Source organism: Corvus kubaryi, unplaced genomic scaffold, assembly GCF_017639235.1.
Source record: "Corvus kubaryi isolate FWS band 111438036 unplaced genomic scaffold, C.kubaryi_AGA036_p1.0 37395, whole genome shotgun sequence".
In the NCBI taxonomy this organism is placed as follows: Eukaryota; Metazoa; Chordata; class Aves; order Passeriformes; family Corvidae; genus Corvus; species Corvus kubaryi.
Window position 1 is genome coordinate 7,397,757 of NW_024581134.1, and position 22,929 is coordinate 7,420,685.

General features: G+C 56.0%; 2 protein-coding genes across 4 annotated transcripts; one reads left to right on the forward strand and one right to left on the reverse strand.

Moving 5' to 3' along the window:
* Positions 1-2,475: 2,475 nt before the first annotated feature.
* LOC121670295 (chloride intracellular channel protein 2-like) lies at positions 2,476-11,347 on the reverse strand. Its single transcript, XM_042040291.1, has 6 exons — positions 10,971-11,347; positions 6,420-6,529; positions 5,868-5,993; positions 4,771-4,877; positions 4,205-4,386; positions 2,476-4,062 (listed from the first exon to the last, which is right to left on the reverse strand). Exons 1-6 carry the CDS (start codon positions 11,262-11,264, stop codon positions 3,901-3,903), a joined length of 981 nt encoding a protein of 326 aa, XP_041896225.1. The 5' UTR covers positions 11,265-11,347; the 3' UTR covers positions 2,476-3,900.
* Positions 11,348-13,237: 1,890 nt separating this feature from the next.
* Positions 13,238-22,649, forward strand: LOC121670220 (protein eva-1 homolog C-like). Of its 3 annotated transcripts, XM_042040121.1 has the most exons (8): positions 13,241-13,491; positions 16,503-16,702; positions 19,391-19,514; positions 19,695-19,847; positions 20,011-20,154; positions 20,314-20,385; positions 20,735-20,824; positions 21,515-22,649. In XM_042040121.1, the coding sequence occupies exons 1-8, from the start codon at positions 13,410-13,412 to the stop codon at positions 21,898-21,900; spliced, it is 1,251 nt and encodes a 416-aa protein (XP_041896055.1). In that variant the 5' UTR covers positions 13,241-13,409; the 3' UTR covers positions 21,901-22,649. The 3 variants fall into 3 exon arrangements, with proteins under 3 accessions (XP_041896056.1, XP_041896055.1, XP_041896057.1); XM_042040122.1 differs by lacking the exon at positions 20,314-20,385 and having other exon boundaries at positions 13,238-13,491; XM_042040123.1 differs by lacking the exon at positions 20,735-20,824 and having other exon boundaries at positions 13,249-13,491.
* Positions 22,650-22,929: the final 280 nt, after the last annotated feature.

Below are 22,929 nucleotides of genomic sequence, written 5' to 3' on the forward strand. Positions count from 1 at the left end.
GAGCCTGAGTGTGGTGTGATTGGAGGATGTGCATGAAGAGGGCTGCAGGGCTGACAGGCTGCAGAGAGGTGAACTTGCTAGCTCAGACCAGTGTGGTTTCTCTCCAAGCAGGAGCTTCCCTGCAATTCCTACATGAAGTCCTACTTCATGGGCTGGTCTGGCAGTGCCCTCACCTGGGGATGTGTGGCAAGTGTCTGCACTCAGGATGTGCCATGGGCACCCTGAGGGAGTCATACACCACCTAGCTCGGTCACCAGGTCCCCTTACTCTGCAGGACAACCTCCCCTGTGTTGGATGGAGCTACCTCACCGCTCACCACTGCTATTCCCGGGGTCTGTGACACGTGGCCAGCTCTTGTGCTTCCCATCCTTCAGGTGCATGTCAGGGGATTTCTGGTCCTGGAGCCTATGGGAACAGCAGCTCAGGTCAATACTGTCCCACTTCCTGGCACTGCTCCAGTAGCTCTCTGCCCCTAGGATCATTCATGCTCCTGCTGACAGACAGGACCAGCAAGCTGCCCTGAGTTGTGTGCATGTTGGCTCACAATGCACTTGGAGTTTGAGGGGGTTCTGTGCTTCCTCCTCATGGCACCACAGCAAATGTGATGAGCCTGTCTCCAGGATTTTTCATTCTATGACATGAAACCTGGCAGAATTCTGGTTTTTTCCATCCTCTATTTTCCAGATGATGGAAAACAGGCTAGATACAGATTTTTGTTAGGAGAAAAGTCCCAGCTGAGTGGCGTGCCCACTTGAAATGGATGATAGCCTCATCTCAGCTGTTTCCCAATTTGTATCCATGCCTGACAGATGGAGACTGGCAAAGAGAGGTAATCAATGATCTCTGGATAATGCACCTTCAACCACTCCATGAGAAATGAGAGCCTCTGTTTTGTAATCAGTAGGGTCACAGTCAGCCTCATGATTAAAAAATAGATGCTTGGGCTGCTCAGCATCCTGTCCCATCTTCCTCAAGAAAGTCCCAGTGTGATGTCCCACCCCACAAGATGAGAGGACACAAGAGATTGAGAAACATGGATCTCATGCCAAGACTTCAGAGGGACTTTCCATGTGGCACCTATGAAGTAAGCACTGTTCAACCCGTCTGAGCCCCAGCCTCAGTGCAGGTACGAAAAGGCACAGAACAAGTTGTTCTGTCTCCTCTCCTCCATGAATAACACCTCAGGATTTTAAGCTCCCGAGAGCTTAAAATCTTATTGTGCCTGTCAGTCACTTCCCTGCTGCCCTCAGGAAATGTGGTGCTCGGTGGGGTTGGACATGATCTGCAGTCACAGCAAGAAGGGCCTGGCTGAGGTCACCAGAGGGACCAATTCCAGCTGTATTTCTCTAAATTAAAGCCTTCCAGAGGAAGAGAAGTAATTAGAAGCAATTCCAATTGGCTGATAGCACAGTAATTTGAAACTGAAGTCAGGGAAAAAGAACAGGATCTCAAATGGGAACTGGAAAAACCTCGACACAGGAGAGCTGGGCCAGGTCCCAGCTGACACAGCAAGTGGCTGGGGGCTCTCTCTCTCTGCAGAGACACTTTGGGACACTGGTGGACAGGTCTCCATCACTGTCTGCCTTTTTTCCAGAGAGAGGATGGGTATTTACCTCTCAGCCAAAACTCCCACAGATGCCAGCTCTGAATTCCGCCACTCTCCTGTTTCTGTGAAGCCCAGCCTGATCTCTCCAGTCTGCAGGGACTTGCTGGCCTGGATGCTCCCAGGAATGTCCCCTGGATGACCTGAGCCAAAGAATCTAGGATTACATCAGCCACCTGGAGCTCACAGACGCCTCCTCCAGAAGGGGGAATTGCAGGCCAGCTCCTGGGATGAAGGGGAGAGGCTTCTCCAAATGCCAGCAAGGTCAAATACTGCTCCAGCAGGGAAGCTCTTGGCAGCAGAGGTTAAGCCTTGTCACTGGCTGAGTCCTGTCTCCAGGGACTGCAGCATGCACTGAGAATCAACTTGGGATGCCTAGAGGCCCAAAGGTTTTGCCACTGCCTTCGTGCTGCCATGAGATGTGAAAGGAACAGAAGACATATGGTAGCCCTCAGGGAGGAAGATCATGCAAAACGAAGCATGGATCCACCTGTCTTGTCCAAACTTTGGCTTCATGTTCTCTTCTGATCAACCTCCAAACCCTGCCAGAGCCAGGGTTAACCTGCCCAGCCTTCAACAGCACTTCCCCCGACACGACATAGCCACAGTGAACAGCAGAGCTTCTGAAAAGCCAGACCTTGTGCTGGTCAACAAGGAGAATTGCCAAGTCCTGCCTCCAGGGAGGAAAAGCCTTAGGCACTAGGACACACTGGGCTGACTATGAGCCAGTGATCCAGGCCAGCAGAGACTGGGGCTACAGCTTCACTTCTGCTAAATCTCAGAGGAGTTTCCACTGCAGGAAAGCCCTCTCCACTCCATGGCACCCTCTCTATGCCAGCAGCTTTGGCGCCTGGCTTACAGCACACCAGAAAGGCATATCAAAATATAGTTTATTGCTGCTCTTAGTTTAAAAAAACCAACAAACCAAAACCCATTAATAACAATCCCAGTCCCCAAACCCAGTGCTATCTGATGCAGGCTTGCGAGGACACACCTTTAGTGCAAAGAGGAAAGTGGCAGTGAGGGCCAAGGGGGCTCTGCTCGCTTCAGTTCCCACAGAACCCACCGCACCCACTGTACAGTATCGATTTGCCCTGGGGCTGGTTAGGGAAGGCTGGCCGAATTCTCAAGCTCTGGTGGGAGTCCTGGGGCAGCTGGAGGTGTCAGAGGGGGAACATGGGATGTCATGGCTGTGCAGAGCAGCTTTGATGCCTCATGTCAGCAACACAGGATGTGAAGGCCTGCTGAGCCAAGAGGCACCAGACCTGCCCACACCTTTCCACAGACACAGAGCTTTGCCAAACAGCTACTGTCTGTTCTCCTGGGCTTTCCAGTCTGGAAACTAAACGTGTGCCCTACCCTGTGGCTGCTCCCAGCCTCAGGTGCCAGAAGTGTTGGTGGGGACTAGAGGAGTATGGAGCTAGAGCATGGGTGCACCCTCTGCTCTAGAGAGGCACAGAGGCTTCTGAGCTGGGAGGAGCCATGCGGGACCTTGCAGCCAGCAGCACATGGCCCTGGGCACTGGCGATCGTGGGAGGGATGCCCTGATCCTCAACCCTTCATCCTCAGGCCCTTTGCCTGACCCTTTGTTTCCTCCCATAGCTGGTCCTGGCACTGTTGCACAGGCATCACCCCCAGCACCCACCTGCCCCCATGTCTTATGGGGAGTCAGACCCATGTCACAGCCCTCGACAGTGAACACAGTTTTTCACTGCAATGAGCTGCTAGGGCAGAGCCTTTCCATATCTTCCGAGGGAGCTGATGCCTTGGAAGAGAGGGCTGCCCACCTGCCAGCCCCAGGTGCTGGGCAGGTTGGCAACAGGTAATGTAAACAGCTCCAGCCCAGGGGAAGCATAGGGATCCCAGGACAAGCACAGGATGGCTGGGACCACACAGGGCTGACAGATGGGGCTGGGGAGGCTGGGCTGGCCTAGCCTTTTGGGGATCTCATCTCTTCCACGAAAGTGCCACTGCAAGAGGCTAGTACTCAGCTTTTCCCATGACACTTAGTCACAGGCTGTGAGACACGTCTTTGGGGAGTAGAGATGCAGCTACATCCAGATGGGAGCAGTGCATACATGTGGTCAGCACCGATGGTACCCAGGGGTTGCAGCCAGCGGCACAGAAGGAGGAGGCAGTGGCAGGGGCTGTGAAGCAAGGTGCTGTTTCTGAAAGGCAGGAGCTAGCGGTGCTGTAAACCCTCTCCAGTCTCTCCATCGGCTGGTTTTGGTTGTGTCAGGACTGCAGAGTTGGAGGGCTCAGCCAGGGCAATGCTGCCAGCCCACCCCACCCTACAGTTAGGTCATCTTCCTGGCAACGCTGGCATACGTGTGCTCGATCTCCTCATCTGCAGGACAGGTGTGATTGAACTCATCACAGGCATAGGCGTTGTTGAGGTAGCGCCAGACACCCGTCATGTCCTCTGGGATCTCGAAGTCACGGTACTTTTTGGCTGCAATCTAGAGGAGAGTGAAGGAGGAGGAGGCTGAAACTTACAGGACCTGGGGGAGACTCACTCTCTGGCTTTGGCAGGGGGTTCCCTGTCCACCCCCCTTGGAGCAGGTGCCCCCCTACCTTGGCCCTGGGGGCCAGTGCCATTACCTTGATGATATGAAGTTTGGGCAGGAGGTTGCAATCAGCCAGAGTCAGATGGTCTCCATCCAGGAATTTCCTCCTGGAGATGGTGATGTCCTCCACACTGTCCTGGTCAATCTCCTCTGGGAGAGGAGTGTTCAGGTAGATATCCAGGCGCTGAAACTCCCGCAGCAGGGCCTTCTCAAAATCTGGGAGGGCAGGAAACCAAGAGTAGTGAGTGGGTGCCCTGGGCTCCCAGGCAAGCTTTAGGCCGTGCTGGGCTGGCTGAGCCTCCCACAGGCTTTGCAGAGAGGGAAAAAGCCCTCAGGGCCACACGATCGGGCCACAACATTAACCCTGGCCAGTCTCTGTTCCCAGGGGACCACAGCAGCATCACCCCATGCTCTGCTGTTACCCTGTGGAGGGAGCAGAGAACTGCCTTTATCCTCCCCCTCTGCCCCTCTGCTTCCCAAGGTGACTTTGGTGAGGCAGGCAGCAGGAACCTTAACCTGATGGCAGGATTTGCCTGCAGACAAAAGCATTTCTCCTGCTGCAGCGTGGTTTACTAGAGTCCAGAAACCCACAATCCTTACTGATATTTGCTTCTTTGCGTGGGTTCTTGATGTATGCCGAGAACTTGGCAAAGATGTCACTGCCCACATCGAAGGACTCCTTGTACTTGGGGCTCAGGTGTGGATACCTTGAAAAAGACACTTATGTCAGTGCAGGCAGAGATGGCTTAGGGATGCAGCAGCATCAGTTCCTGGGCCGTAGAGCCCAGGGCTGGTACTGGAGGATGCAGGGGATGTTCAGATGGCTGTGGGAGAATCATGATGATGTGAATTACTGCAGCTACCACCCTGTGAGCTGTGTCTTCTATCCTGGGTGTTTGCCAGGAGACAATCACCTGGAAGAAACTCCACAGTTTGGGGACACTGGTGGCAGTGGAGCCCCAGAGCAGAGCTCTGCCTGCAGGCAGTTCTGGCCCAGCCCAGAGGATGCACATTGGCACGGAGGGGTCTCAGGAAGCCAGAAGCTCCCATGACTTCCTCAGGAGCTGTCTTCTCTTTGCTGACACGTCCCAGGGTGTGCTGCAAGGGCAGACACATTCAAGGAGGCGGGTGACAAATGCATTTGAGCTTCCTCTTCTGCAGCAGTGGGGAGGCTGCAGCCACACAGGGCACAGGGGAGGCTGGCTTAGGGGGCTCTCCAGTGAGCTCAGGGAAGACCACCCCCTAGCAGCCCTATGGGTCACCTACATTGCCGCAGTCAAGCAAGGGCATTTGCTTTCACTCAGCTGAGTGCACTGAATATAAACAAGCAAAGTCTCACACTCCCCCTCTACCTCAACACCGGCTGCCACAGCCAGTGACAAACCCACCAGTGCCGGGGGCCCTGCAGGGACCTCCCCACGTTTCCCCTCTGCCCCTAGAGTGGGGCTGCAATAGCTGGTGCATTTCCTCCCATTGTTTTCCATTCCTGTCATCCTCATGCCCTCCCTGGTGGACCCAGCCCCTCAGCATCGAAGACCCTGCCCTGCAGAGCAGGCTCAGGGGCTGGGGGGGGGCATCTGCCAGCTTGGGTTGCCCTGGGACACCTCCTGGCACCCTGCCCCAGTTTCCCAATCTGCCAAGCCCTGGGCAACACTGTGAAAGGCCCTGAAATGGGGAAGGAGTGAGTTTGCAATTACATGGGTGGACACAGCGTCTGCTCCAGGAACTCCTCAATCTTGATGAAGTCTGTTTTCAGCTCCTTGTTGAACAGCAAGAAGGGTGGGTTGGTGCCTGGTGCTAAATCTTTCAACTCTTCAGGTTTCCTGGAGCAGAGAAAACAAGCTGGCTCAGAGCCTGTAGCACATCTGCCTCCACCAGCCCCCGAGGAAAGTGGTCACGGCAGGGGTGGGGGGTAGGAGGGGGCACAGGACCAGGAGCATTCCCAGCTCTGCTGGCTTTGGGGACCTGACAAGTGCTCCCCAGCCTCTGGATCTGCCCTGTGGTGCCTTCAAGTCATCCTCACATCCAGCTGGACAGGAAGTCCCTGGGCCAGGCACATTGGCAGGTGGCCCAAGTCCGTGCTGGCCAATACTTGCATCCCACATAAGGTAGGCAGCTTGTGGGCAGCGATTATCCCCGTGCAGTGACACACTGGCTACACAGCGGACAGGGGGAAGAAGTGCTGATAGGGCAGCTGAGCAGGGCATGTCTCAACCCACTGCTGGCCCAGGGCTTCAGTGCCACCTCACCTGGTCATGTCCACCGTGGTGACATTGAACTTGACCCCTTTGAGCCAGAGCACCATGAAGAGGCGCTGGCAGAAGGGGCAGTTTCCGATGTTTTCTCCATCCAGACCAGCCTGCCAGGAAAGCAGAAAAATGAAGATTGAACCCTTTCACAGACAGGATGCCCGGAGCTGGAGAGCCACTGGGCACAGCACGCTGCAGGGAGCGCCTCCCGGCTCGGGGGGGAGGGGGGGGGGGGGGGGGGGCTCAGCTGTAGGACCCACCCTGAGCCATGGCCCTGAGGGCCACTGGAAAGAACATAAGAGCATAGTCAGGATGCCAGGGGTCGGATCCTTCCCAGAAATGTGAGATAAACCAGAAGGAAGTGGAGAAAGAGGCAGGGGGAGAAAGTGGAGGGTGAGAGGAAGGGAGGGTCCACTTGGCCAGGAGGCCAGGCTGGAGAGGATGGGAGAAGGGAAATGAGCTCATGTTTGCCAGGAAACGAGCAGTTTGTTTTCATGTGCTGTTCATGTCTGCCTCCGGTCTCATGTGTGTTTAAAGAACCCAGGCATGATGTCCCCAAGCCAAGAACCACCCAGCAGCCTTCCCCAGGCTGGGTGCAGGAGGGTTGTATTGAAGAGAATTTGTGCTGGCATCCCACACAGCATTGGGAGGAAACAGAGATGACTGTCAGCTACTAAAGGAGTCCCCTTCAGCCCCTCTGCATGAGCACAGCTACAGGCAGAGTGAAGCACATTTTCTTGCTATGTAGCAGCTGGAAATATCCTTTGCCAAAACGACTGAAACATCTTATGAGGAATTTGGCAAGAGGAACGTGGCAGGTCCCCCCCTCCGTTCACAAAAACTGGCCGAGATGCTGCTGGGAGAGGGAAGTTGTGCTGTGGTAAGAGGTAAAATGGCTCACAGGAAACTCAACTTCTTTAAGAGAATTAACAGGTTCCTAAGCTGCATGTGAACCGTGGTGCTCTGGCTCATGTGGCCACCCTGCCCGGGCAGGGAGGAGCAGCACAGCTCACACCAGCCCTGTCAGAGAGGGATGCTGCTCTGACGGAGCGGTGTGTGGTGGGACATGAGCCTTGGTGGCACAGCTCTGCACTGACAGTGAGTTGAAGTCCAGCGGCTAAGCAAGAGGATGATGAGATTTAAAAGGATCTGGCAGAGTCAAGTAGCAACAAAAACCTCCAGGGTGGGCAGCTGGATGTGGCTCCAGAGCTCACACCTCTTTGGGGACACAAAGACAGGACGGCTGAGGAGGCAGAGACCTGTGCCTGGTTCTCCTGGGCTGGAGGTAGGTGCTATGAGTCACCACAGACTCCCAAAAACCTGTGGAGTCTGGAGTGCTCAGCTTCTCCAGGAAGAGAACACTGACATCAAACTCACCTTAAGGGGGACAGTAAAAGGATCAAACAATCCCCCAACACTCCCGGTAGTGAGCTGGAGCAGGGGATCTTCTTTTCTGTCATGCCAAGACCTTTTAGTCCTTCCAGAGGAAAGAAAATTACTTTTAACAAGTATTTTCTCTCCTCAGCTGTCATGAAATTATGTCATGAAATCTGAAGAAAGAAATGGGAACCAAGAAACATGTTGATTCCCTGGGATGTGCCCAACAGTGAACCTGAATCTACACATGAGGCTGGTCAGTGTCTATTAATAGCAAATACTCCCAGAGGGGCTGCAGCTCAGGAGCATCCTCTGTCATTAATAGCAAATAGGGCTTCTTTGGAAAAGGGTGAAACTGGGTTTCAGACTTCCTTTGAAGGAGCTGGAGGGGAGAGTTAGAGAACAGCCTTGAGGGCTGCCCATAGGCAAGAGCACAAGGCATCTCTGCTCCCCCTCCCCAGCATCCCTGTCATCTATGACCCCAAACTAATGCCATTCTTTGGAGCATCTCCAGAATCAACAGCTCAGCAGGTGCTTTTGTGGCTGCCTAGCATGAGGACCAATGCTTTCCTCCCTGCTCTCCCTGCTAGCTGCACTCTCTTCAATTTCCCTGGCCTGGCACAAGGCTGGGAATGACAGGGCTTGATTTGTCCTGCTGTCCCCCCCAGGAGCTGTTGTGCTGAGCCATGGCAACACATAGCTCTGGTGGAGCCGCATCGGGACAGTGGTGGGGTGGCGGGCCAGCGAGGGGAGGGGTGCCTCTCGCTCGGGCTGCTCTGGGCATAGACTCTGATTGCCTGCTTCAGGTTTTTCCATGCTTGTCTGGTAACTCCAGTCCCTGAGCTGTTCATGCTCGTCCTCCCCATCATCTTTTAAAAATAGAGAGGTGGGGAATTTTGGGCTGGAGTGAAAAGAAAATCAGGATGGCCGCTGCAGGGAGAAAGAATCAGGCCAATACCAGGATGCTCAGAGCCAAAACCTTTATCCAGAGGAAGTGGAGGGGAGCTCCACCAGTGCCCAGGCACTGCTGGGGGAGCATCAGGCTCCAGAAGGGCCTTGCTGGCAACCACTGGCCATGGGGGGAGCCTCAGGGAGCCAAAAGCCCTCAGAGGAGACTTGCAGCCACGTGCCCTCCCTCCCCGGAAAACGCAGAGCAGCACGGAGTGGGGGAGTCATTGCTCTTCACTTCCTTCCCCAAAGTGCCTCTGCAGCAGGAACTGGGGTGGGGGCACAGACTGACATTCCTCAATCTTTTGCCCTCAGATGACAGATAATCCCAGCATGGACTAGCACAGAATCTCTAGGAGGGTTGCAATCTTTTAGCCCCAACTTTCTGAGGTGTCACTAGGCTGCACAGTGCACTGAAACCTCAAAGCTACTTGGCAGTTCCTGCGGTTTCCCTGTGGTGAAACAACCTTAAATGCAGTGGGAGGAGGGAACGGTTTTGGGGCACTGCTAAATACTCAGCCCCCATGGGACCTGCCATGCTCCTACAGCCAGCCTGAGAGCCAGGAAGCAGCTAAATGCCTGGTGGAGCTGCAGAGCAGAGCCTCCTCCCAGCCAGAAAGATGATGCTCTTGCCAGGGACATGTCAGGGTGAGAAACTGCCAGCCCCTTGGGAACCACCCACCCCAACCTCAGGGTAAAGCGGGAGTTGCTCTGCACCCTGTCCATCCTCACCATGGTAAATCCAGCATTTGCCAGAGTGAAAGTCAGGCAGCGTGCCATGCCATGCCATGCTGTGCCAAGTAGGCGCTTGTGGGAGCACCAGCTTCCCCCATGATTTACAGCTGTCAGTGGTCACAGCAACAGTCGTGTCTGGAGCATTCCCAGCCCAGGGAGGTGCTGATGGCACAGGAAGGTGCCTGTCAGCCGCTAGAGCCACTGTGTCTTTGGTAAAGCTGAGTCCTGAGTGCTGGGAAAGGGAGGCACAGCATCAACTTTTCTGTGAACAGACAAGCCAGGAGGGTTTTTTCACGCTAAATTACAGCACAGGGGAAGTCCTGATGATGCTGCTGGTTTTCTGTTTCACTTCCCTATGAAAATCCCCTAGAATACGCTGCTGCCATTGCAGTCATCTCATGTATTGTTTTTTTTTCCAGCCATCCCAGGGAGAAGTGTTAAGCAGAGAATTCAAGACTCAGATTACTTTTACCAGGAATACGCTTGTCTGGATTCAGCTCAGCCAAGCTCAATGTCCAGCAAGAAGTGCTGTGGCTAGAATTTTGGCAAGGGGATGAGGGAAATCTCTCCTGAGAAGGTTCAGATAACCTATTCTAGCATGTATGTCCAACTACTACCCAAGGAAGGCAGCATTCAGTGCCTAGAACTGCTGGGTGCCTGTGCCAGGGAAGCCAGGGCTTCTGACCCAGTCCTTTTGGGCACTGGACTGTTGCAGGAGGAGAGGAATGAAGCCCATGGACCTGAGTGGCTACAGAGAAACCATCCTTAAAACCTCGATAAGGTGGCACAGAGAGGCATCACCCCCTAGCCATTGTCACTTGACAGCACGTCCCGGGGCCCCCCTGGCATTGCTGTGGGCAGACACAGTTACCAGCCACCAGCTTTGTCTCCTCTCTTTTTGCACCACCCATGGCCACTGCAGATATTTTGAACTTGAGTGTTAAAATATTCCAAGGAAAGTGTTCAGAAAATTGCTTAACAGAGAAAAAACCAGAAACCACTTCCAGCGAACACCGCTCTGTGAGGCTGCCCCACCTCGCCCACGCGTGGACTCCCGCGCCAGTTCCCCAAGCCATCCATGCTCGTTTCATAACCCTGTTCTCAGCAGAAGCTGAGTGGCTGCTCCCAGCCCTCCTGCTTGCTGTTCCCAGGCTGGGACATGTCTTATCCGGATTTTGAGAGGCATGTGTGTTCCCACTCCTTCATCGTGCTGCTGCCAGCAGTGCTACTTCTCCGGGGTGCACAACCATCAGGAGCCCAGGGCATCTGCTGGGCATGACACCCCACAGTCCCCACACCACCGTGTGGTCCCCCCACTTGGGCAACCGCTTAGCCAGCCTTTGTGATGAGTGACACTGACTTTGGTACCCATCTCCAGCCTCACAAAATATGAAGACACCCATGAATTTCCACCACCTGCACCCAGCTGGATCTTGGTGAGGGTGAGCCAAAGAGTCACTGCCCCCCTCCCCCCTCCCCCCCGAGACCCACCTTCACAAACAGCTCAATCTCAGGCTCCTTGGTGGCAGTGTGGGGCTGACTGTCCATCCCGGCAGTGTGGGGAGGAACCACTGGCTGCACACTCTTGTGGTGAGTTGATCTGACCCCTGCAGAGCTCTGATGGGGGAAGGCTTTCAGAGGGCTGGTGGCTTGGGCCTCTCGGCTGCTCTTACTCCGCAGAGGGCTGGAGCTCACACTTTCCTTCCTTTTAAAGAAGGGAGGAGCAATGGGGTGTGCACCAGGACCCGCCAGCAAGGGGAGGAAGCTGCAGGGCCTCTCAGACATGACTCAGCATGGGTCTATCTGGTCACATGCAGAGTCTCCTTCCAGTCTATCACACCCACCCAGGTGCTCCTCCAGTGCCTCTGAGCAGTGGGCTGGCATCCCCAACACCTCTGGTGTCCACAGCACTGCTGCTATCTCTTCTCAGCTGGGAGCAGGGGCTTTATAGAGGAAGTGTCTTGCCTGTTGCTCCTCCCGCTGCTCCAGTCTTGGCCCTTTGCCACTCTCCCAACCCTCATGCCAATGTCCAGTGCCCTAGGGCTTCTTTATCAATTTGGGGTGAACCCGGCTGACTTTCCCGCTGCCTCCTGTGGCTGCATTATGACAGGCAGCTGCCTGGAGGGAGGGTACAGCTCCTCTCCCAGCCCACCACCCTCGGGGGATCCCTGCATGGGCTCCTCTGAGCACCCCTCGCTGCAAGGAGCTGGGCTGTGCAGGGCAAGTGCTCAGGGAAGCTGAGTGGAGCAGCCTGGGCACCTGTCACTGACTTTTTGAAGCTGGGGCACAGCCCTTGGGTAGGAAGGATTGCAAAACAGCTAAGGCAGGAGATAAAAGATGCTAAAACATGCCAGGGAGCAGTGGGGAACCCCAGAGTGCCCCTGGCAGCCGCCCAACTGCACGGTGCTTGGCAGGATGGTGGGATGGGATGTCTTCAGGACTGACCTTCAGTAGGGCCCCATTCCTGGAACTGGGCTGTTTCACAGGAAGGATGAACAGCTTGCTTTCCTCCCCAGGATGGGAGGGAACTGTTTGCTGCCAGATCACCCTGGCTGCAGAGACACTTTCCCAGCACACATGGGCTTAACTCTTAGGCAAGACCTGTCTTGTACCCCCAGACCACATAGCTGGTTCCACTGCACAAAATGGGGATCCCCAATGCTTGACTCAGTCCCTGTCCCTCCCCCCCTTCCCTCCCCCCCGGCTCAGAGAAGCTCCAATTTTCCCCAAAATAAGCAAACCCTGATCAGACAGCATTCCACCCCTCAAGGCAATTAGGATGGGAAAAGATTTTGCAGACCCCTGGAGGAGGTGCCCCAACAGTGATGTTTCTCCTGGTCCTGCTACACAGCCCAGGGTGGTGCTAACACTGGGGGCTGCAGGGGTGGGGAGATGGGGGGCATATTTTTTCTGCCCATCAAAATTTTGGGAGAACTTGGAACTCTACTCAATGGGACAGGACACTGACTCACACTCTCATGATCAAGAGGTATGTATTGATGGCACTGTGAGTGCCCCACAGGGCCATGACAGCACCCTCATCACGAGCTTGACACCCATCACTCAGCTCCTGCTGTGGACCCCCAGGTGATGTGTGCCAGTCCCTGCTGCTGCCACAGCCTCCTGAGCTACCCCTGCCTGGGCAATGCTGAGCCTCTGGGAGCTGTGATGGCTCCTGGCACTGCCAGCTGCTGCTGTCTCTGCTGATCTCAGCTGGGTGCAGAGCCAGCAGCTCCAGTCCATGGCATTTCCCTCCAGCTGAAGCAGCAGGCAGGAATTCAAGTCCTGCAGGTGGGAGGCATGGTATGACTCGGTGCCCTCCTCACGAAGTGCTGGAGTGCCCAATACCTCACCCCACAAAGGGTGTGGGGCAGAAGTGTGGCAGCAAAGGGGTCCCTTCCCACAGTGTTGGGTGCAGGAAGGGTGTTTGTCTTTTCTGCAAGAACAACCGCCTGGGAGGCAGTTCAGGGAGCCTTTCCCTTCTTCCTCACAGAGTGAATTGCCGGACATTTGCTGAGATTGAGATTACAGCACATATGTATCTGGATTTCTGCCTCACCATGTCTGGGAGAAAGCTGGGAGTACTTTGGAAACCTTGCCAAGCCTTGTTCGTCTGCCTAGGGGGAAAAGAGGTGGGAGGGAAGGGGCTGAAAGTTTCTCTGCCAGCAATGGGATGCCAAGGCACAGATCACCCGTAACAGGGTGCCCTGGGAGAAGTGTTCCTTGCTGAGAGTGACCCAGCTGTCCCGAGCAGCCTCTGGCCCCGGGCAGCAGGCTAAGAGTGAGTGCACATGTGCCCGCCCAGCCTCGGGACTTCAACAGGGCAGAGAAGCGAGCCATTGTCCCCCTGCAGTGCCAGCCCCGCGGGCACCACCCGCCGCCAAGGCCCCGGCTGGTACAGGCTGCCGGGTGGGACACAGCGGTTGTGCCATGGCCGGACTGGTCCGGCCAGCAGTAACCATGGTCTTCCTCTGCTTCACTGTGCGTCTGGAGGCCAGCCCGGAGCTGTCCGGTGAGTCAGGGTGAAGGCAGGGAGGTGGGGGATGCTGAGGACTGCACTGGTATGATGGGAGGGTGAAGTGACAGCAGGTTGGTGGGGTAGGGACAAGTGAGGTATAAACCATGGCAGGCCAGAGTGAGTTTCCCCAAAACTTTGGGATTTCTTTATCCCCACACAGGGCTGTTCTCCGAAAACACACCGCACACATCCCACAGCCCTGGTGTGCGTAAGAGTGGCTCCCCAGCTCTGCTGTGCTCCCATGGACAGTTTGGAGACAGAAATGTAAAGAAACAAATATCAAGACAGTTCCTGAGCTTTGCTGAGCACCCCCCAGCCACAACACTCATGTCCTCCGTGCTGGGCAGTGTGTAGAGCTGAAGGAATACCCAGGGCTGCCCTGCCAGCCTTCCCTGTTCTGAGAAGGGGAGGGAAGAGTTGGGCTGAAGCTGTACCTGGTGCCTGGATGGAGGTGGTGGCTGTGCCCCAGCTAGTGCCACTCGTGAGTAGGGGTGCTGCAAGATTCCCTGCCACGAGACACGGCAAGGGTCAGAGGCTCTACCCAGGGCCATGCTGGTGAGCCTTATAGATGTAGACAAGGCAGAAATTTGGGATCCCTTGTGCCCCAGCTCTTTGAACAGACAGGACAGGTGCAGGCAGGCTGGGCACCAGCCGTTCCCCAGGGATCATCTGGGAACAGCCATGCACACCTTCCCTCTGCTCAGCCGGGCCCAGGTGGGTGAAAGCCCGATGCTGCAGGGCAGGCTGCGGTGAGGAGGATGTGATTTCATCTGGGCAGAGCTAACGGCACAACCACAGCACCGGAGACTGAGTCAGCTGTACTGGCACAAATCACTCACAAAGTCTGCCTACAGCCTCCTCAACATGGCTCCACCCAAAAAAACATCTTCACAACTGCTCACTGGCCCAAAATAGTGTGATGAAGAAACCTCTGCCCCCATTGCAGTGTTCAAGCCTCAGTTTTAAAATACAAACCACTGGTGCTGCCAGCTGGCATGACAGCAGAACAGGGTGCCTGTCTCAAGGCTGGATTTGGGGAAACCCATTTCTTCTCATATTTCTCCCCTGAGTTCCCCACCATCCCCAGGATGTGGCTGAGCCCTCTGCATCCAGGGCTGCCCAGCAGTGGGGGGTTTAAGCAGCCCTACATCCAGCAGTGTCGGGTATGGGCAGGTGGAATTGGAGTCAGTGCCAGGAAGAAGTCAAGGCTGGGGTGGCTCTGAAACCTTCAGGAGAGCCTGACTGCTGCCAGGTGTGGGGCTGGTGCTGCAGCTGTGGGGCTGCTGCAGCAGATGCAGAGGAAGGGGATGGGGGCTGGCAGCCTGGGCAGGGTCCTGTGCCCCTCACAGCCCCCAGCATCCAGTGATACGGGGCAACCAGAGGAGAGGGACAGGACAGGGTTTGTCCTGCCCCCTCTTTGTGGGCACCACACCCCAAGGGGCTGGTCCAGCTCAGTGCCATTCAAAGAGCATCTTTGCATTGCACTGGAGCTTTGACCTGGCTAGAATACTTTGTCTACTGCCATCTACCCTCCTCTACCTCTCCTTTCCTTTCTCCTCCAGCATGCAGAGAAGCAATTGAGGGCTTGTTTCTGGGATGCTGTGGCCACCCACTTGCTCATCCCAGCTTGCAAGGGATAATGCCAAGGGAGAGATTTACTCCGGGCTGGAGGCAGCTCCCAGCTGCACCCGCTGTCATCCCAGGGAGGGATGCTGACTGCAGATGCCAAAGGGTTAGTGGCAGCACTGAAGGTGAAAGGGGCCCTTTGTGCTGCTGAGCCTGGCACCAGTTTGCACAGAAGGGGAGGGAGCTTGTGCTCGCACCTTCTTGTCGTGGTTTGGGGGAGTTTGACACACAGGGAGTTGGGGGACAGGGTACATGTCCTGCCCTGGGGCCCAGCACTGGCCTGGGGCTGAGGTGCAAGTTCCTCCAAAGACCCTACAGCTGGGGATTGGGGTCTGTAATATGCTCGGAAGCCCTATGTTGCCCTGTCCCCATCTCCCAAGCCTCAAAATTATGCTTTCCCTTTGCTTTTTTTTTACTCAAAACCACAAATGGCTTCATTCAGGGCCTACACATTACATTTTGTCAGCTTTTCTTGCTTCCTCGGCCTTCTCCAGCAACTGGTGCCTGCTCAGAGCACCTAGCAGCTTGAAGAGCTGTTACTAAAACAGCTTCCTTGCCCACCCAGTACAGCCAATGCCAACTGGAGGCAATGCTACATGTTAAGCCCTTGGAGAGGCCAGGCAGGACAGTCCCACTTTGCTGTCCCCCTGTTTCCTGTAGGGAAAACAACAGGGGCAGTAGTTTGGGACACAAAGTAGGTGGGATTGAAAGAGAGAAGCATTCTGTGATGGGAATTCAAGGAGGGAAGAGCCAGCGCCCATTGAAAGGGCTGTGGGCCAGGAATGGTTTGGACCAATACACTGGGCTTCTTCAGCAGAGACCTGAGGCCAGCTGGGCTCAGGTGATGACTTTGTGGCTCACGCTCATCCATACTGACCCAGCCAGCTGTGGGAGCCTGCAGCAGCCCCTGGACCTTTCTCTCATCCGGCTCACGGCTCAACTTGTGACAGACTTGTGACAGAGCGCATCCGCCTCACCCTGACTCCAGGGATCATCACTGGGGGACCATCTCTGGCTCACCCTTGTTCTCTCCCCACCATGGCTCCATAACAAGCCTGATTTTCTCTAAACACTTGATGACTCCTTATGGGATTTCCCCATCTTCTCTGACCTGCTGTACTGCCTCCCGCTTTCCCTTCCTGTTGCTAACCAGTTCAACTATTCCGTGCTGCTTTCCAGGCTCTCAGCAGCAATGCTGTATGCAAGGTTTGCTACAAGCCCATCTTCTCTGCTGCTGTCCTGCTCTGATCCTGTTCACCCCATAAGTGCCTCATCTCAAGACATCCTCACTGCCACCAGGACTTGGGTGCCCAAGTGCCACCACTGCCGTGGCCCTGATGTCTCCTTTGGACAATGCCTCCCCTGCTTTCCTCTTCCAGGGTACCTGCGCAAGGTGCTGAGGAATCACACTGCCCACACCTGCGATGGAGAGCAGCTTCTCATCGTCTGCCCTCGCAAAACCACCATCAGCATCCTCGGTGCCTTCTATGGGCGTCGTGTGCCCAGCGCCAACCTCTGCCCCAGCCCCAACAATGCCTCCCAGGAGAGCACTGAATGCACGTCTGCCACTGCCCACCTGGTAAGGGAGGGATCCCAGGGGCCGGGCTGCACATCCCTCTGTCTCCGCATCACTGAGCTGTCTGCTTAGGCTGGGGGACTGCAGGCAATGCAGCCTCCCCGTGCCCTGAGGAGGTTTTCACCAGCATCAGGATTACAGAATCACAGAATCAAAGACTCAAAAAAGCTTCTTGAACTCTCTTAGGCTTGATGCTGAGACTTTCTCTGGCTGGGCGTTCCCAACCACCCTCTGTGAGAGGAACCTTTTTCCAATATCCTGCCTAAACCTGCCCTGACACAACTTCAGCCCATTCCCTTGGGTCCTGTCATTGGTCACCATAGAGGAGAGATCAGTGCCTGCCCCTTCTCTTCCCTTCACGAGGAAGTTGTAGACTGAAATGAGATCCTCCTCAGACTCCTCCAGGCTGAACAGACTAAGTGTCCTCAGCCAGTCCTCATAAGGCTTCCCCTCAAGGCCCTTCACCATATTTATTGCCCTCCTTTGGATGCTCTCTAATAGTTTAATATCTTTCTTATATTGTGGTGACCAAAACTGCACACAATATTCACGGTGAGGCCACCCCACTGCAGAGCAGAGCTGTACAATCCCCTCCCTGGCCTGGCTGAACCCCCCAGGACATGGTTGGCCCTGCTGGCTGCCAGGGCACTGCTGGCTTATATTCAGCTTTTTGTTGACCAGGACCCCCAGGGCCCCTGCTGCAGCACTGCTTTCCAACATCAAATTCCCCAGTTTGTCCATACACCCAGGGTTGCCCCATCCCAGGTACAGAATCCAGCACTTTTCCTTATTGAAATTCCTATGGTTGGTGACTGCCCAGTCCTCTAATTTGTCGAGGTCTCTCTGTGGAGCCTCCCTGCCTTTGAGGGAGTCAACAGCTCTTCACAGTTTTGCATCATCTGTGATTCACTGTGGGGCCCTTTTCCTAGACCATATTTGGAAGATAAGGGTGGAAGAGATGTTCTGCCATACATCCCAGAGTGGAGCCTGGCGGGAGGCACTGCTGTGTCCTGAGCTGGCTTGCAATCCCACAGGAAGCAGCAAGCTCGGAGAAAGCCCTGGAAGCTGGGGCTGGCTTCTGGGAGAGGAGCTTTGCCGTAGCCAAGGTGTTAGGCTCACGAAGTGAGACAGGACCCCACGAGATGCTGTGCTCATCCCTGTGGCTGCATCCCCTGGGGTTAGCACAGAGCTTGGCTCTTCCCCAGCCAGAAGCAGCCCCCATCTGTGCTGGCAGGTCCCAGGGAGTGGATTAATGAAGCGGACCAAAGGGGCTCTGTTTGATGGCAGCAGCTGGTGCAGGGAAAGGGTAGGAAAGCAGAGGCTCACAGAAGAAAAGGGATGGAACCTCCCCAAAGTTGATGCCTGGGTCCCTCGATGGGGACATTGTTTCATGTGCTGCTTTTCTAAGACCCTGTTCCAGCTCCTTGCTAGGGCTGGGACAAACCTGCAGCAAAGCCAGTGACTGCAGCTGCCTGCAGGAAAAGGGAATGAGCTGGAAAAGAGGAAGAAGAGCTGAGGAGCCAGTGCCCTGCTAAGGAGCTCGCAGGGCTTTCCTGCCTGGTCCTGCTCCAGCTCCAGCCATACATCCCCTCCTGGGATCCTGCATGTCCCAGGAGGTCTGCAAGCACCAAGCTCCACCACGCTGGCATGGCACCAGGCTGGCCCCATGAACCACCCTGCAAGCACAGAGGGTTCCCCTCCCTGCAGGATGGAGAGTATGGCCTGGCACAGGTGCTTGGAAAGTGAGAGCAGGTCCGTATAGCCCAGGTTCATACTGGGTGAACAGTGGGGTGGCCATGCTGGCACAGGGCTGGGATACCCGCTCCTGCTTAAGGAGCAGGGATGTCTGGAGGCCAGAGAGCAGAGCTGCTGACAAGGCTCAGCTCTGTTCAGGCAGCAACTGGGAAGAGAGATTACTTCTGTTTCCTTAGTGAATTTCCCTTCTGGCAGCCAGTGAAGACTAAGGGGAGGCTCAGTCCTAAGCTGGGCAGGAGGGACAGGGACAGAGGAGGGGAAAGGAGACATGAGAAGGGGCTCCGTTTTGGGTGCTGGGATCCCCGGGCCTGAGACACGAGGCGGCAGCAAGGGCGTAAACTGCTCCCTGCTGCCGGCAGCCTCTGCTCCGCTGCGGAGCCATTGCTGTGGGACTTGCGGGGACAAAGAGGGGGACATAGGGGCAGGGAGTCCCACAGCCACCCGAGGCCGGGCTACCCAGAGACTGCTGCCAGAGCCGAGGGCCCGCCGTGGCCACCCGCGGGCTGGCCGCGTACGCAGGAGGGAGAGCGGCCGCGGCCACCTCGGTCACCGGTGGGGCCCGGCCGGCCCGTGGGTGAACCCTTGTCCCCACCTTGTGGCCGCGCGGGGACATTGCACGGACGGCGGGGACGCGAGCGCACGGGGCAGAGTCAGCGCGCACCTGCACAGGTGTTAGGGACGCGCGGCGTGGTGTGGTACTGGGATGCCAGCACAGGTAGTAGCAGACGTGCTGGCACACAGCTCACTGTGGGTGCAGGGGAGGAATTGGTTCAGGAATGGGCACTGGAATTGGCATGTCTGCATCAGGGGTGGGCAGGAGCAGCTGTGGGGCAACAGGCCATTTCCCTGAGCCTGGTGATAGCACTGAGGGACAGGAGGTGAGAACAGCCTCAGGACTTCTCACCCAACTCACATCTGTTCCACTCTGCTCTCCAGAAGCTGCTGGCTGAGTGCCAGGACCAGCAGTGGTGCCAGTTCTCAGTGCACAGCCAGGTCTTTGGGCCAGACCCATGCCCTGGGACACACAAGTATCTCATCGCTTCCTACAAGTGCCAGCCAGGTGAGGTGGAACACAGTCTGGGCAACACTGCATGGGCTCTTCCTGACCTCAGCTGCTCAGAAAGGGGCAGGAAGGAGAGCATGGCTACTCCTGTACCTTGCAGCCCTCTTTCAACCCTCCCCTCGGCCTAAGAGAGGTGATTCAGGATGCATTGGGACACTCTGTGATGTCACTCCCCAGGGAACCATCGGGTCAAGACCGTGTGCGAGAATGACAAGCTTAGGCTGCAGTGTCGACCAAAATCCATCCTGGCCATTTATTCTGCAAGTTATGGACGATTCCTGCGGGGCAAACCAGAGTGTGGTGCCTTGAACACTGGAGGACCCCATATAGGTATGCATATGGTTCGAGACAGAAATGGGACAGGAACCATGCAGAGAGTATGGCACAAGTCCATCACTGGGCTGTACCTGTGTCCCATGGCCTCAGCTGGCTGATGCCCAGCAGGGAGGGGTAGGCAGCTCTGCCCATGGGTCCATGCCTTATGTCTCTGCAGAGTGTGTGGCTCCAGACGCTCTGCGCAGGGTCTCCAAGAAGTGCCACCGCAAGGGGAACTGCACCGTGACTGCTGACAAGGCCACCTTTGGGGACCCATGCCTCCCCGGCATGAAGAAGCAGCTGCGAGTCTCTTACACCTGTGGTGAGAGCTCCCCACGGAGCCAGGGGCACAGGGGCCACTGGTGGAGTGTCTGCTGTGCCCACCCCATGCCAGGCAGGCAGGGGCATGGGGGTCCCCAGGCACACAGGGGCTGCAGGGGAGGAGCAGGGTGGTGATGCTTGGTGTGTGCTCTCCTTGCAGTGCCCAAGCAACTGCTGGAGGAGGTGGGCCCTGACACCTCAGACCCCTTCCTGCTCTCGGACTACATGCATGGTAATGTGGGGGAAGGGAGGTTACACCACAAGCAGTGTGGCACTATGTCCATGCTTGGGTGAACCAGCCCTTCCATGGCCTGTCTGCATCCCTGGTACCAGCCCCAGCCTATCACCTGTGTTCCATGGTGGAAGCCATCCCTTGGTCAGTGCCCGTGTCTGAGGGGCTGGAGGTGGCATCTGCTGGAGCAGGGGAGGGGAAGACACACAGGGTCATCCCTGCAGGCAGCAGAGCATTTGTGCAGGAAGGATAGAGTGTGGTATGGGGAAGGACAAGCAGGAGTAGGCAGCCGGGACACGGAGCACTGAGAGCACCTCGTGTCTCAGCCTGCACCCCCTTGTCACTGCAGGTGGCTGGTACAAAGGCCCCAGGTTCTCCAGGCTCCAGGAAGACCGCATGGTTTTTACTAGCTCTCTGGAAGCTTTTGCCCACCTTTGGGGTACGTGCCCTCCCTGGGTCTCATGCAGCAGTCAGGGGAACAGGACAGGCTGGGGGTGGCTGGGGTCCCGGATGGCCCCAGCTCAACCCAGGGCTCATCTCAGAGGCAGCCAGATCCCAGACCTCTCCCGCAGGGTCAACAGGCACACAAAGGAGTAGGGCCCATGCTGGGTTTGGGGTGGACAGGTAGGGCAGGAGTTCAGAGGTTGAACAAGCCCCAAAATCCCACAGCACCAAGAGTCATGGTGTGGCTACAGTCCTGCCTGTGGGCCTTCCTCTTCTAACAGGCCAGATTACCCTTTTCCTTCCTGCCCTGGGTCTTTTCCTTCCTGCCCTGTCTGCAGGTACTGATAGAGACCACCTCTCTGTAGGCAAAAATTTCCCTTGCCAGAGGAAATTACTCATTTAATCCCCCAAAGGATTATTCTTTCCTCTGCTCTGCCTCACCCCCATCCCAATGGAGGTTTCCTTTGGGGAAAGGCACATTTCAGGACTGGTGGGTGCTGATGAGGCTCTAGGCGACACTTCCATGGTCAGTGGGGCAGGGTCTGTCCTGCCTCTGCAGCCTGGGTGGTAAGGGCATCCCTGCTCCCCTCTTATTCCCAAATGCCTGGCAGAGGGGCTTTGCAGGCACTGATACAGGCTGCAGAGCAGTTTGTACCTTGGTGTCTTTCTTTTCTTTTCCCCTCAGGTGTCCCAGAGAAAGTTGCCCTCTACTTTCTTTGTGGAGTCTCAGGAGGCCTCATGTTGCTGCTGTGCATCATCAGCCCCAAAACGACCTTCCTCCAGGAGATGGGGGAGGCTCTCAAAGATCCAGAGCTGGGGAGCAGCTCGGAGCTGGGCAGGACGAAGCTGCGGGATGAGCAGGATGAAGATGTCCCTGATGACAGCTCCTCAGACTCCTCCTTCCGCCGCCTCACCCGCACCTACCGGGCAACTGACAGCATCTTCAGTCCTGAGCTGACGGCAGCTATGGAGGGAGCAGTGGAGCACCAGGGCCACAGTGGGGAGGAGATCTGGATGCCCAGGGAGTCAAGCCCGTATGCCATACACAAGATCAAATCGGCCACCAAATAAGAACTGGAAGAAAATGGCTGGAGAGCAGCAGAGGGATGCAGGCTCAGTGGGATCCGATATCAGACAGACATAAGAGTTTGGGCTCCTTGGGGCGACTGGACATCCCAAGAGGCAGCAGGGTCATGGCAGCTCCAGCGTGTCCATCAACTCACTGCTCTCCCAGCATGGTAACTCTAGCCTGGGGGTGACATGCAGTCCCTGGGTGTGATGAGGGGCTGTGTAACGGCTCCGTGGGCCATTGGCTCCTTTGCCACAGACACGCCACTAACCCTAACCTAACCTCCCTGTTCTCAGCTCACATCATCTGGCTCTAGAGTTGAACCCTCATCAGGTGTGCCAAGCCCACCCTGAGCCCTTCGAGGCTGTTTGCTCTTATTTCTCCTTGGGTACTGGCTTCCACTCCTGGTGCTGCAAATGCACCCTGCACTCAGGCACTGTGCCAGCAGCAGAGGCAGGAATGGCCAGGACACAGGGAGACACAGGTGGAGTGGGTGTGCAAGCACAGCAGGCATCACCAGCACAGCCCCACCACAGTGCATGCCATGCAGCCCTGCTGTGCCAAGGGAGCTACTCCCCAGGCTGGGGCCACTGGCAGCTCAGCATGACACTGCCTCTCACTCTCCATTCAGGAGCTCTGCCACGCCGTGTTGCTCTGTGCTTTCCTTTGTACTTTCCCCAGTGGCAGCAGAGCCCCAAGTTTTAACTTGCTGTGTTTTTTCCCAGTAAATAAATGCAACAGCTCTTGGGCATATTTCTCCCTGACCTTGGCCATTAGTAATGAAAAAGGGAAAAAGGAAGAGGCAGTGAAGTATCTTGCCTCCCACCAGTGCTTCTGGCACTTGGCTATGGGAAGTAACAAGTTGGGCCTGTTTTACCACAGGAAGGGATAAGGTTTTAGCCTGGGGAAGGGAAATGGGGAAAAGCAGTACATCTGGGTTTGAGGAATGACGATTCCCTGTCCTTGCTGCTCTTCTTGACCCTGGGGCTTCCTGACTGGTAAGCAATCCTGGAGCAAAGGCCCCCAGATAC

Bases quoted from the DNA above. Each gene is read 5' to 3' on its own strand.
- LOC121670295 (XM_042040291.1), bottom strand. From the start codon at position 11,264: ATGTCTGAGAGGCCCTGCAGCTTCCTCCCCTTGCTGGCGGGTCCTGGT. The intron at 6,530-10,970 runs GTGGGTCTCGGG...CTTTCCTGGCAG, and splicing joins AGATTGAGCTGTTTGTGAAG to GCTGGTCTGGATGGAGAAAA. The intron at 4,063-4,204 runs GTAATGGCACTG...ACTCTCCTCTAG, and splicing joins CCAAACTTCATATCATCAAG to ATTGCAGCCAAAAAGTACCG.
- LOC121670220 (XM_042040121.1), top strand. From the start codon at position 13,410: ATGGCCGGACTGGTCCGGCCAGCAGTAACCATGGTCTTCCTCTGCTTC. The intron at 19,515-19,694 runs GTGAGGTGGAAC...GTCACTCCCCAG, and splicing joins TTCCTACAAGTGCCAGCCAG to GGAACCATCGGGTCAAGACC. The intron at 20,386-20,734 runs GTAATGTGGGGG...TTGTCACTGCAG, and splicing joins GCTCTCGGACTACATGCATG to GTGGCTGGTACAAAGGCCCC.